General features: G+C 39.7%; 1 protein-coding gene across 1 annotated transcript in view; it reads left to right on the forward strand.

Moving 5' to 3' along the window:
• Nek10 (NIMA related kinase 10) overlaps positions 1–12478 on the forward strand; it is a 197853-nt gene that overhangs the window by 75682 nt on the left and 109693 nt on the right. Inside the window, 1 exon segment of the mRNA XM_021182541.2 lies at positions 9768–9843. Coding sequence (XP_021038200.1) covers positions 9768–9843 — 76 coding nt within the window.

Genomic DNA, 12478 nt, shown 5'->3' on the forward strand with positions numbered 1-12478 from the left:
AAATTGTAGCCTGGGGTGTTATTTGTGTTCTCTTAGGATCTGTGTGATATCTGCCTAGGATCTTCTGGCTTTTAGAGTCTCTGGCAAGAAGTCTGGTGTAATTCTGATAGGTCTACCTTTATATGTTACTTGACATTTTTCCTTTACTGCTTTTAATATTCTTTCTTTGTTTTGTGCATTTGATGTTTTGATTATTATGTGATAGGAGGAATTTCTTTTCTGGTCCAGTCTATTTGGAGTTCTGTAGGGTTTGTGATTGTTCATGGTCATCTTTTTCTTTAGGTAGGTAGGCAATTTTCTTCTATAATTTTGTTGAAGATATTTACTGGCGCTTTAAGTTGCGAATCTTCCCTCTCTTCTATACCTATTATTAGTCTTCTCATTGTGTCCTGGATTTCCTGGATGTTTTGGGTTAGGAGCCTTTTGCCTTTTACATTTTCTTTGACTGTTGTGTCAATGTTTTCTATGGATCTTCTGCACCTGAGATTCTCTCTTCTATCTCATGTATTCTGTTGGTAATGTTTGCATCTATGATTCCTGATCTCTTTCCTATGTTTTCTATCTCCTGTGTTATCTCCCTTTGTGATTTATTTATTGTTTCTATTTCCATTTTTAGATTCTAGATGGTTTTGTTCAGTTTCTTCACCTGTTTTGTTGTGTTTTCCAATTCTTTAAGTGATTTTTGTGTTTCCTCTTTAAGTGCATATACCTGTTTAGCCATGTTCTCCTTTANTTCTTTAAGGGAGTTATTTATGTCCTTCTTAAGGTCCTCTTTCCATGTGATGTAATTTTAAATCCAAATCTTGCTTTTCTGGTGTCTTAGGGTATCCAGGACTTGCTGTATTGGGAGAACTGTGTTCTGATGATGTCAAGTAGCCTTTGTTTCTGTTGCTTAGGTTCTTGCTCTTGTTTATTGTTGGGGCTGGCCTGTGGCTCTCATGTCTGGGTTCGAGCCTGGGAGTCAACCTGGAGCTAAAGAAAGGGAAACTAGGCAGACAAGAGAGAGATGGAACCAAGACAGGATTCTGGTCAAGGCTCAAATGTTTAACAGTAGTCTGCCCTTTATAAAGAGGGAAGCCCATCCCCAGTCATGCCAAGTTTCTTGTGAAGTTGTCAGAACAGCCTTTTAGCAGAAACTTGCCAAATTCACAGTTTACTGATAACTCTTGGAGAACTGGTGTGGCCTCAGGCATGTGGCAGGCAGTGTCACATCAAAGGAGAGGGATGAGAAGCAGCACAGCAGATGGCCCTGCCTCAGTGGCGAATGTTCTGAACCAGCCTGCCTAGGCTGAAGAAGGGTACAGTTTATTGGCTTCTGTTCATCTCTGGTGTTAGCTGTTCTTGCTGTCTGACTGTAGCTTGTGTCTCCTATGAGCCTGGGATCTTAGGTGTATCAGCACTCTAGGGAGATCAGCTTTTCTGGGGGGCAGGATTTGGGTATAGAGAGCTATTATACAGGGTTAGTTCAGGGGCACAGATAGAGACTGGAGTGCTTCTGTCCCTGGCTGCTCTGTGGTGCCTGTAGGCTCCTGGTGGGTCTCTCTTGGTCCAGGTGTTGGAGCAATAGTTGTGGTCTCATCTGTGAACTTAAGTATGACAGTACTCCTGAGAGACCAGCTCTCTCTGCAGGACTTGGGTATGGAAAGCTGGGGCAAAGGGTTAACTCCAGAGCACAGATTGAAACTGGCAAGCTTCTCTCCTTTGTGTGGCCTCTTTGATAGCTTCTGACAGCCAATAATCCAGAGCAAGCATGCCCACATCAGAAGATGTAGTCCTTGCATTCTGCTAACTCATCCAAGCTGTTGTGTGCTAAGCTTTAGTCACAAGCTGCCAAAATAGTCATAGTAAAAAAATAACACCTACCTGTTGGAATTCAGAGTGTTTTCAAAACTGTTGCCACAGTGGAGGAAATGATCTCAAAGCTGCTGTGGTGAGGTATGATTGAACAGAGGAAAAAGACACCTAAGATGCTGACACACCTCCTGGATCCGCATTAGTGGACTCTACTGATGAACTTCTGGATGGGATGCCTGTGACAGCAGTTGCTTGTTAGTGTGATATGGCCCATCCTGGCAACCTCCCTGCAAAGTGCTGTGATCCAGTGTAGCATCCAGCTAGGCTGCAGATGATAAAGTGCTATCTGCTGAGTGCAGTGAGACATGTGGGAAGCTGGGTGGTTGCCAGAAGAAGACTGCCTGGCTGGCCCTGGAGTGAGCTGCCCAGGTTTTCTGCTCACCATGCTCCTTCTCTCTTCTAGTCTTTTCCACTACAAAGCTTTCTATCAGGGTAGCCGGGAAGGAGAAACATTCTAGAGGCCCACCCCTTTATCACAAGGCAATTTTGATGAGGTTCTTTGGTACAGTCAAATTGATACCAAAAGTTGGCAATTTGGGCAATATATGTAAAAATTAAAAATTAGCTTAGGATCAGAGATCGATAGGAAAGACTTAATTTAAGTCATGTGTAATTCTAGCAAGATAGAGCCTGAAATGGGAAGATTTCTACAAGTCTGATGCCATCTGAGTTACAGTGTGAGACAGTCTTCATAAGAAAAAAAGAACATACCACTTAAATTGTAAAATTTCTAGAAGAAAATTAAGCCTTGTAAATACAAACAAAAAACAGTGATGGAAGGACAAGCTTCAGACCAAGAAGAGAGCATAGTAATAAATTTATCAACCATAAATAGTAAAAAAGAAATGAACAGAAACTAAGCTGAGGAGTGATTCACATACATCAAATAAACATGAAAACTGGCAGATAACAGCACTCATCAAAGACAAGCAAGAGAGACCTGCCCTGGGCTTGCATTCATGCTATGACAACCTCTGTAGAAGCAAGCACTGATCTAGATCCAGTACTAGATGGTACAGCAGCTGGGATCCTCTAGCATTTCCTTGGAGGAGAAACATCAACTCATCATTTTTTAAAAATTAAATTAAACATACACTTATAACCTGTTCTAATCATTTTTATTGCAAGAGAAATCCAAGGTATTGTTTCATATAAAAACACACATGCAACCATTGTTGAATGTTGGGTAGAAATGTAAGTGGCTAGCCCTGACATTTAAATCTAATTTGTAATTTTTTGAGACAAAATCTCTACTATGTATTCCTGAAACTATGATCCTGAAACCACTATGTTGCTCATGTTCACCTTGAACTCAGAATCCTCCTGCTTCAGCCTCTCCAGTCCTGGGACAGTGGGCATATGCTATGACATCAACGTTCTTGACTTGTTTTGAAATTAGAAACAATGTATTCAGGCTTTCCACATTAGCTAGTGTGTTAGTCATACGCCTCTATATATGTATTTTATGTGATTAAGGGAGTTCCAATGTATTTCTACTCTGCTGAAAGGAGTAGACACTGCCAGGGGATCTGTGCATTTACTCTAATGAGTATGTATTTTTCGTGTGTGTGTGTGTGTGTGTGTGTGTGTGTGTACACTGTATGTGAGTTTGGGTTATCTCCACAGTCACGCTTCACATTACTTTCTTAGAGTCTCTCAGAGAACCTGTTGTTGAATAGTTGGGTGAACTGGTTGGCCAGTGAGCTAAGAGGATACACCTGGCCTGATGTTAATATCTGACTGTTGATGTTTCTCTGAAAGACATCAAGTTTTCTCACATCTATAAAATGGGTAATTTTGAAGGCTAGTCACATGCACATTATACTGTAGTATACAGTATACTACATAACAAAGCTGTAGTAATCAAAACAGCATGGTATCGGCATAGAAGTAGTCAGATCAATGGAATGAATTTAAGAGTCTAAAAAGAAACCCATATGTCTATATACGTGTATATACATCTAGATTTTGATCAATGTAATAAGAATACATATCATAAAAGCAGAATTTGGAAAACACAGTCTTTTCATTGAAGATTAATTAACTAATTAGTTAATGTTCTGAGAAAGTTGAATACATACATACCTGCAACAGAACAAGACTCGAATGCCCTCTCTCAGCAGTTAAAAAAAAAAAAAACAACCCAAAAGGAATAAACGATGTAAATATAGAAAAATGTTTGAAAACATTGGGATGTTTGGGTAGGATCCTAAAGCACAGGAAAAAAAGCAAAATCTGACACATGATTCCATCAAACTGAAAGGCTTCCGGAAAGCCTAGGAAATGATCCTAAGGTGGTGAGATGTCTGGAGTGTAGGAGTGAGTAGGATGAGCATTGACAAATCACAGAGACAGTATCCAGGACACATGGACCACACTCTACATCAATAGCAAAAGCCAAGCACCTAATGAAAAGTAATTACCTCTGAAGGACATGTAGAAGTGAATAGCAGGTATTCAAAAAGGCCCAACATCACTAATCTGCAGAAAAATCCAAATTCAATAACAATATGTCATTTTGCCCCAGTAAAGAATGTCCCTGATAACCAGACATGGCTGCCCACTTTCTCCCTAAATATAAAATTAACTCAAACAAATCAATGGCCTTTCTCTACGCAAAGGATAAACGGGCTGAGAAAGAAATTAGAGAAACTGCACTCTTCACAATTGCCACAAATAATATAAAATACCTTGGTGTGACTCTAACTAAGGAAGTCAAAGATATGTATGAGAAGAACTCAAGTCTCTGAAGAAAGAAATTGAAGAAGATCTCAGAAGATGGAAAGATCTCTCATGCTCATGGATTGGCAGGATTAATATAGTAAAAATGGCTATCCTGCCGAAAGCAATCTACAGATTCAATGAAATCCCCATCAAAATTCCAACCAAATTCTTCACTGAGAAAGGGCAATTTGCAAATTCATATGGGATAATAAAAAATCTAGGATAGCAAAAACTATTCTCATCAATAAAAAAACCTCTGGAGGAATCACCATGCCTGACCTCAAGCTGAACTACAGAGCAATTGTGATTAAAAACTACATGGTACTGGCACAGCAACAGACAGGTAGATCAATGGAATAGAATTGAAGACCCAGAAATGAACCCACACACCTATTTATAGTCACTTGATCTTTGACAAGGGAGCTAAAACAATCCAGTGGAAAAAAAGACAGCATTTTCAACAAATGGTCCTGGCACAACTGGCGGTTATCATGTAGAAGAATGTGAATTGATCCATTCTTATCTCCTTGTACAAAGCTCAAGTCTAAGTGGATCAAAGAACTCCACATAAAACCAGAGACACTGAAATTTATAGAGGAGAAAATGGGGAAAAGCCTTGAAGATATGGGCACTGGGGAAAAATTTCTAAACAGAACAGCAATGGCTTGAGCTGTAAGATCAAGAATTGACAAATGGGACCTTATGAAATTGCAAAGCTTCTGTAAGGCAAAAGACACTGTTAATAAGACAAAAAGGCCACCAAAAGGTTGGGAAAGGATTTTTAGCAATCCTAAATGCGATAGGGGACTAATATCCAATACATACAAAGAGCTCAAGAAGCTGGACTACAGAAATTCAAATAACCCCATTAAAAATGGGATACAGAGCTAAACAAAGAATTCTCAAGTGAGGAATACTGAAAGGTTGATCTGAAAAAATGTTCATCATCCTTAATCATCAGGGAAATGTAAATCAAAACAACCTTGAGATTCCATCTCATACCTGTCAGAATGGCTAAGATCAAAACTTCAGGTGACAGCAGATGCTGGCAAGGATGTGTAGGAAGAGGAACACTCCTCCATTGCTGGTGGGATTGCAAGCTTGTACAACCACTCTGGAAATCAGTCTGGAGGTTCCTCAGAAAATTAGACGTACTACTACCAGAAGATCCAACAATACCTCTCCTGGGCATATACCCAGAAGATGATCCAACTGGTAATAAGGACACATGTTCCACTATGTTCATAGAAGCCTTATTTATAATAGCCAGAAGCTGGAAAGAACCCAGATGTCCCTCAACAGAGGAATGGATACAGAAAATGTGGTAAATTTACACAATGGAGTACTACTCAGCTATTAAAAACAATGAATTTATGATATTCTTGGGCAAATTGATGTATCTGGAGGATATCATCCTTAGTGATGTAACCCAATCACAAAAGAAGTCACTTGTTATGCACTCACTGATAAGCAGATATTAGCCCAGAAACTTAGAATACCCAAGATACAATTTGCAAAACCCAGGAAAATCAAGAAGAAGGAAGACCAAAGTGTGGATATGTCATTCCTCTTTAGAATAGGGAACAAAACACCCATGGAAGGAGTTACAGAGACAAAGTTTGGAGCTAAGACGAAAGAATGGACCATCCAGAGACTACCCCATCTGGGGATCCATCCCATAATCAGACACCAAACCCAGACACTATTGCATATGCCAACAACATTTTCCTGAAAGGACCCTGATATATCTGTCTCGAGTAAGGCTATGCCAGTGTCTAGCAAATACAGAAGTGGATGCTCACAGTCATTTAGAGGATGGAACACAGGGCCCCCAATGGAGAAGCTAGAGAAAGCACCCAAGGAGCTGAAGGGTCTGCAACCCTATAGGTAGAACAACAAAATGAACTAACCAGTACCCCCAGAGCTTGTGTCTCTAGCTGCATATGTAGCAGAAGATGGCCTAGTCGGCCATCATTGGGAAGAGAGGCCCCTTGGTCTTGCAAACTTTATACCCCAGTACAGGGGAATGTCAGGGCCAAGAAGTGGGAGTGGGTGGGGTGGGTAGGGGAGCTGGGTGGGGGGAGGGTATAGGGAACTTTGGGGATAGCATTTGAAATGTAAATGAAGAAAATATCTAATGTAAAAATATAAAGAAAACAAACAAACAAACAAACAAACAAACAACAACAAAAAAAGAGTGTCCCTGATAAAAAAAGATTAGAGGTAGTTTTGTACACAAACTTAAAAATATATTAACAAGTGGCTACCCTCTCTCTGCTGGGGAGGGGAAGGGAGCAGTTGCTGGCCAGGAAAGGGAGGAAGGCAGCCCTGATGCAGAATGGAAAGTAGTGTGGTGATTATGGCAAACACCAAGGAAGTTCCCAGAATGTTACACTAGGACTACCATGTGATCTGGCCCAGTGATCTCCCTCCCAGGCAAATGCTAGTGTTCACAAGAGATACTGGACACTCAGTTTATTGCAGTAGAATTCAAGTAGGTAAGAAATGGAGACAGCCATTAACTGATGGATATATGAAAACATAGCCTGGGTAAATAGTTGAATATTATTCAGCTATATGAATAGAATTCTGTCTATCACATGGCAACTTGGATAGAAATAGATCAATTAGTGAAATAAGCCAGGCACAGAAAAACAAGTATCCCGAGGTTCTTTTGCACATGGCATATAAGAAAGTTGATCTCATATAAACTCCAGAGCATAGTGTTAACCAGATACCAAGGAGATGAGGGGAGAGAAGAACAGGAAAAATAAGCCTGCTCATATGAATAAATGGTGGACTCAGAAGGCCAGAAGAAAGGATTTTATATATTTCTACGATGAATAAATGTGTTTAGCCCAATTAAACATTATACAATGTGTATACAAATCAAAGTATAACATTAGCCCATTGAGATTTTAATGTATCAATGAAAAGCTCATTTAAATAAAAAGAAAAATGTAAATTATCTGGATATTTTTGGGGGGAAGGGAGGAAAGGGTCTGTTCAGCTTATGCTTCCCACATTGCTGTTCACCACCAAAGGAAGTCAGGACTGGAACTCAAGCAGGTCAGGAAGCAGGAACTAATGCAGAGGCCATGGAGGGATGTTCTTTACTGGCTTCCTTCTCCTGGCTTGCTCAGCCTGCTTTCTTATAGAACCCAAGACTACCAGCCCAGGGATGGCACCACCCACAATGGGCCCTCCCACCCTTGATCACTAATTGAGAAAATGCCTTACAGTTGGATCTCATGGAGGCATTTCCTCAACTGAAGCTCCTTTCTCTGTGATAACTCCAGCTTGTGTCAAGTTGACACACAAGCTCAACCAGCTGCTACACATAATTATCTTGATTTTAATGGATATGATATATCGATATATCTATTGAGCTAGCATACTGTATCCTATAAACATGTGAAATTCTAAATTTATCAAAAATGTGCTATTGTAGGACTGTTGTGGTTTGACTGATGAGGCTTCCATGGCAAAGCTCTGATTTTAATCCTGAGCATAAATGGGGTGGGTGGCTCATGTGCATTATCACAGCACTTGTGGGATGGAGGAGATTCAGAAGTTCAAGGCCATCTTGAGCCACATAGTAAGTTTTACACCAGACTGAGAACATAAGACCCTGGGCTAGAAATGTGGGAAGCGAAAACAACAAAATACCAGTCTCTGTGTCCAGCATGGCTTGGATCTATAAACCTGACTGGGGAGTCAAGGGAATGAAGAAGGCCAGACACTAAAGAAACAGACACTGAAAAGCTTCATCTGATGGTCCCTGTCTACTCTGAAGGAGTGTCACCCAGTTGTCCCCACCCCCATCCCCCTTTAACTGCTTTTTGTGTGGAGCTCAGGAGGAGGGGTTGGTCTTAGGTGGAGATCTCTGTGGTGCACCAGTCTGGGCTGCAAATATCTGGAAGGAAGAAGCTGCAGTTACTGATTTTTGCACACATGGTCAATTGTTGTTAGGCATTGGTTGCTGCCCATGTCAACAATACACATTCATTCAGAACTTCATTTGCTTTTTACACGTTCACTTCAGGCTTCTTCAGGAGCCTATGACCAGCTATCAAATAATATACATGTGTATATATATATATATATATATATATATATATATATATGTGTGTGTGTGTGTGTAATTTAATATTGATTTATTTAATTTTTTGTTGTACTTTTCTCCACTATACTGTGCTATTTTAAATTTTAATATATATAATTTTTATAAAGATGGTTACTGTCAATAGATTGTATTTAATTTCTAGCTCTCTGATCTCCATGCTGGTTGTTCAGGCTTATATTATTTTTAATGTTTATCCCCCCACCCCCCCTGTGCCTCCTCATTTTCTTTTCTTCCCCACCACCACTGTCTCATCCCTGACCTTCCTTTTCTGTCCTTTCTCTTCCCTTATTTTTCTTTATTTCCTTCGTTAAGGCAGGATCTCATTGTGTAGACCAGGCTGGCCTTGAACTCTTTACTGCCTTAGCTCCAAAATGCTGAATCTTTAAGGATCTAGTCACCAAGGCCCAAACATATTTTAAAAATGATCATATAATTTGCATACCTGTGGTTTATCAAGGAGGAGAATATTATACTACACTTACTAAGATTATTATCTCACCATTTTAGTTGTCCATTTTTTGTTGTTTTGATCTTCCTTTTTCTTCTTTTGCCTTTGCTTTTTTTTTTTTTTTTTTTTTTTTTTTTTGACAGTAGTGCACTGAGTATCACCTGCTGTTCTGTCTCATTTAATGCTGGGATCACAGGCTAAGACACCACATCCACCCATCCACCTTGGTTTTTTGTTTGTTTGTTTGTTTTGTTTTGTTTTGTTTTAGTCAGATACAGTTTTGAAGGCATTTATCTGGGAACTCTAAAGTAAAAAAAAAAAAAATCACAAGATCAATTGACACTTCCATCTGCTTTAGTTAGCAAGACTTATGCTAGATGATTTTAAAGCCATAGAGTCCATTATGTCAGAATATAAAGCGAGCGCAGTATTATATGGTGCATATGAGCTGAGGTTGGGAGTAGACAGAAGAAGTGGGAGGAGGGGTATCCTGTGAATACTGAGGAACATGTGGTCTGCTGGGAAATGCACTGGTTACTTGGCTCCTGTCAGGCTAGGGACTGCTAATCCTGGGGAAACACAGTAACACTTTACTCTTTTTTTTGTGAATTGTAGCTGACTTTGGCCTGGCAAAGCAAAAACAGGAAAGCAGTAAGCTTACATCTATGGTGGGAACGATCCTCTATTCTTGGTAAGGATAATTGTTTTATGATTTCAAGTGTCACACTTGACTATTTTGTGTTTTTGTTAACTATTGTTGGATTGCAAAGAAAATAGTATTAAAAGGAAGTTTATTTAGTAAGTTTTGTATTTCTAGGTAGTTCACATGAAAAAATTATGTATCATTATGTATTTAGAGCAGCAACCACAGGTGTAGCCCATTTATAACCTATCTCTATCCCTTTGGGGTACTATTTTCTCTAATTTCTGATTGAAACAGTCATGAACACATAACTCTGCAGATGCACGAGGGCACAAGTGGCCCACAGGACCCCAGCCAGAGGCATTCCATCCCCTGACTTTCATGCACCAACTTGGTATCTTCCTACCTGGGTCAGGATTCTGGGTCCTCTTACCTGCCTTTTAGCTGGACAATGACAGGGCCTGGATCAGTGCTGTTGCAGCTCGAGGAGATGATGAGGCAGGTGCTTTGACCCCAGCCCCAAAGACTAGACAGGTGAGTGTTCTGCTTGATGAACAGACAGCTGTGGTTTATTGAAAGCACTGTGAAGGGTCCTTTGACAGCTGTTTTCACAACCTGAGACTGTCATGCAGCTTGTCACATGGCCCCTTCTGTGTGAACATGCATGAGAGTAAGATAACAGATTCTCAGAGAAAATTTCTGAACTCTCTCTTAACAACCAACTAACCAAGAAGCCTACAGTTCTCCTCCGTCTAGCCAACTGCTATAAATGGAATCCTAAGAAGAGAGCTAAAAATGGTCTTAAGGATGTTACAAACTTGTCTGGAAACAATAATGCTGCGTTGCCAAATCCCTTCATGAAGCACTCAGAGAACGGTTCACAGAGGATGGGCTTCTGCTTATCTTCCTAGAACTGCCCTGTATGTTTTAGAAACTCACGCATGAGAAGACGAACAGATTCTGCTGATCTTCCCAGCATGTCTTAGGCACTGGGGCTGATCTTCACACTTAAGTTCTTAAGCACAAGGCTGGCCTACTTGGACTCAATCCTGGGATAATTTTGTCATAAAACATTAACTATTCATGTGTTCAGTCTCAGTAGATCTCAATCCCAAAAGTGCATGTCAATGAGATACAGAGTTAAATTTCAGCTAGTTATTATTTGATATTACATTTTTATTGCAGACTATGAACTAAATTTAGACTGCTAATACAATAGTTCTAGATTTTTAGTTAGTGTAAAAATGCTAGATTTCATTATGACACATGCATGTATATATATATATATATATATATATATATATATATAATTTTACTTTGCCCAGACTTGCCCTAACTACCTTTCAATCCATCTCCTACGAGTTTCCTCATTCCTGAAATTATGTCCCTTATGTCCTCATGCCATGTATGTATGCACAGAGGAACTTGTGGCTCTAGCTGCATATGCAGCAGAGGATGGCCTAGTTGGTCATGAATGGGAGGAGAGGCCCTTGGTCTTGTGAAGGTTCTATGCTCCAGTATAGGGGAATGCCTGGGCCAGGAAGCAGAAGTGGGTGGGTTGGGGAGCGGGGGGAGGGGGGGTGGGGAGGATAGAGGATTTTCAGAGGGGAAACTAGAAAAGAGGATAACATTTGAAATGTAAGTAAAGAAAATATCTAAGAAAAAAGAATATAGAGTTGAATTTAGATTCTGCATATGAGAGAAAACACTTGTCTTTTTATAACCTATTATCTCCCCCTTGTCATTCCTCTTCTTTTATTAGATTCCTTCTCCTTATCTTCTAGTCCTCTACTTTTATGCTATTCACTCATTCACTCATTTATTCAAACCTAGAATCTGCATATGAGAGAAAACATGTGCTTAGTCACCTTTCTTTCTTTCTTTTTTTTTTTTTTTTGCAGTCCCAGTGACAGTTTATTAGGTACACACCATGTCTAATACTTAGGTCAATTTGAATAGGACTGGAAATATAGCTCAATGTCAGAGTGCAATAGAAAAGTAACTGACTCATGTCCATATAAAAATTAAAATCTAGAATCTGCATATGAGATAGAATACACAGCATTTGTTCTTTGCTGTCTGTTTTACCTCACTTAATACAATTATTTCCAGATTCACCCATTTTTCTCTCAATTTTCATTCATCTATATAGATATATAAAATTCTTCTGTGTGTATGAACCACATTGTCATCATCCACTAGTCTATTGAAGTTAGTCATATTTCTAAGGATGACTTATAATGCAATGTTCTCCAGCTCCACTGTATCTTCTTCACCAATTTTATCTGTTGACAAACATGTAGGCTTATTACATATCTTGGCTATTGTGAAAAATTCAATCATAAAGTTGAACTTGCAAGCAACTCAGTGGTTTCTCGAATTATTCTTTCCACAGTAGTTTTTTTTTAATGTCTATAAGTATCTGTCTGTAAGTTCCATACATGCACCATGTGTGTCTGGTACCTGCAGAGCCCAGAAAAGTTGTGCTCCATCATGTGGGTGCAGGGAATCAAACCTAGGTCCTCTGAAAGGGCAACAAATACTCTTAACTGCTGAGTCATCTCTTCAGCTCCTAAGCAGTTTCCTGACCCTATTTAGAAAGACTGTTATCTGTGGGGTTTTCCTGAATCCTGAATCTCCAGATGTAAGGGCTATCCTGGATGGAAACAAACAGCAGGGGGAG

Source organism: Mus caroli, chromosome 14 (genome assembly GCF_900094665.2).
Source record: "Mus caroli chromosome 14, CAROLI_EIJ_v1.1, whole genome shotgun sequence".
Classification (NCBI taxonomy): Eukaryota; Metazoa; Chordata; class Mammalia; order Rodentia; family Muridae; genus Mus; species Mus caroli.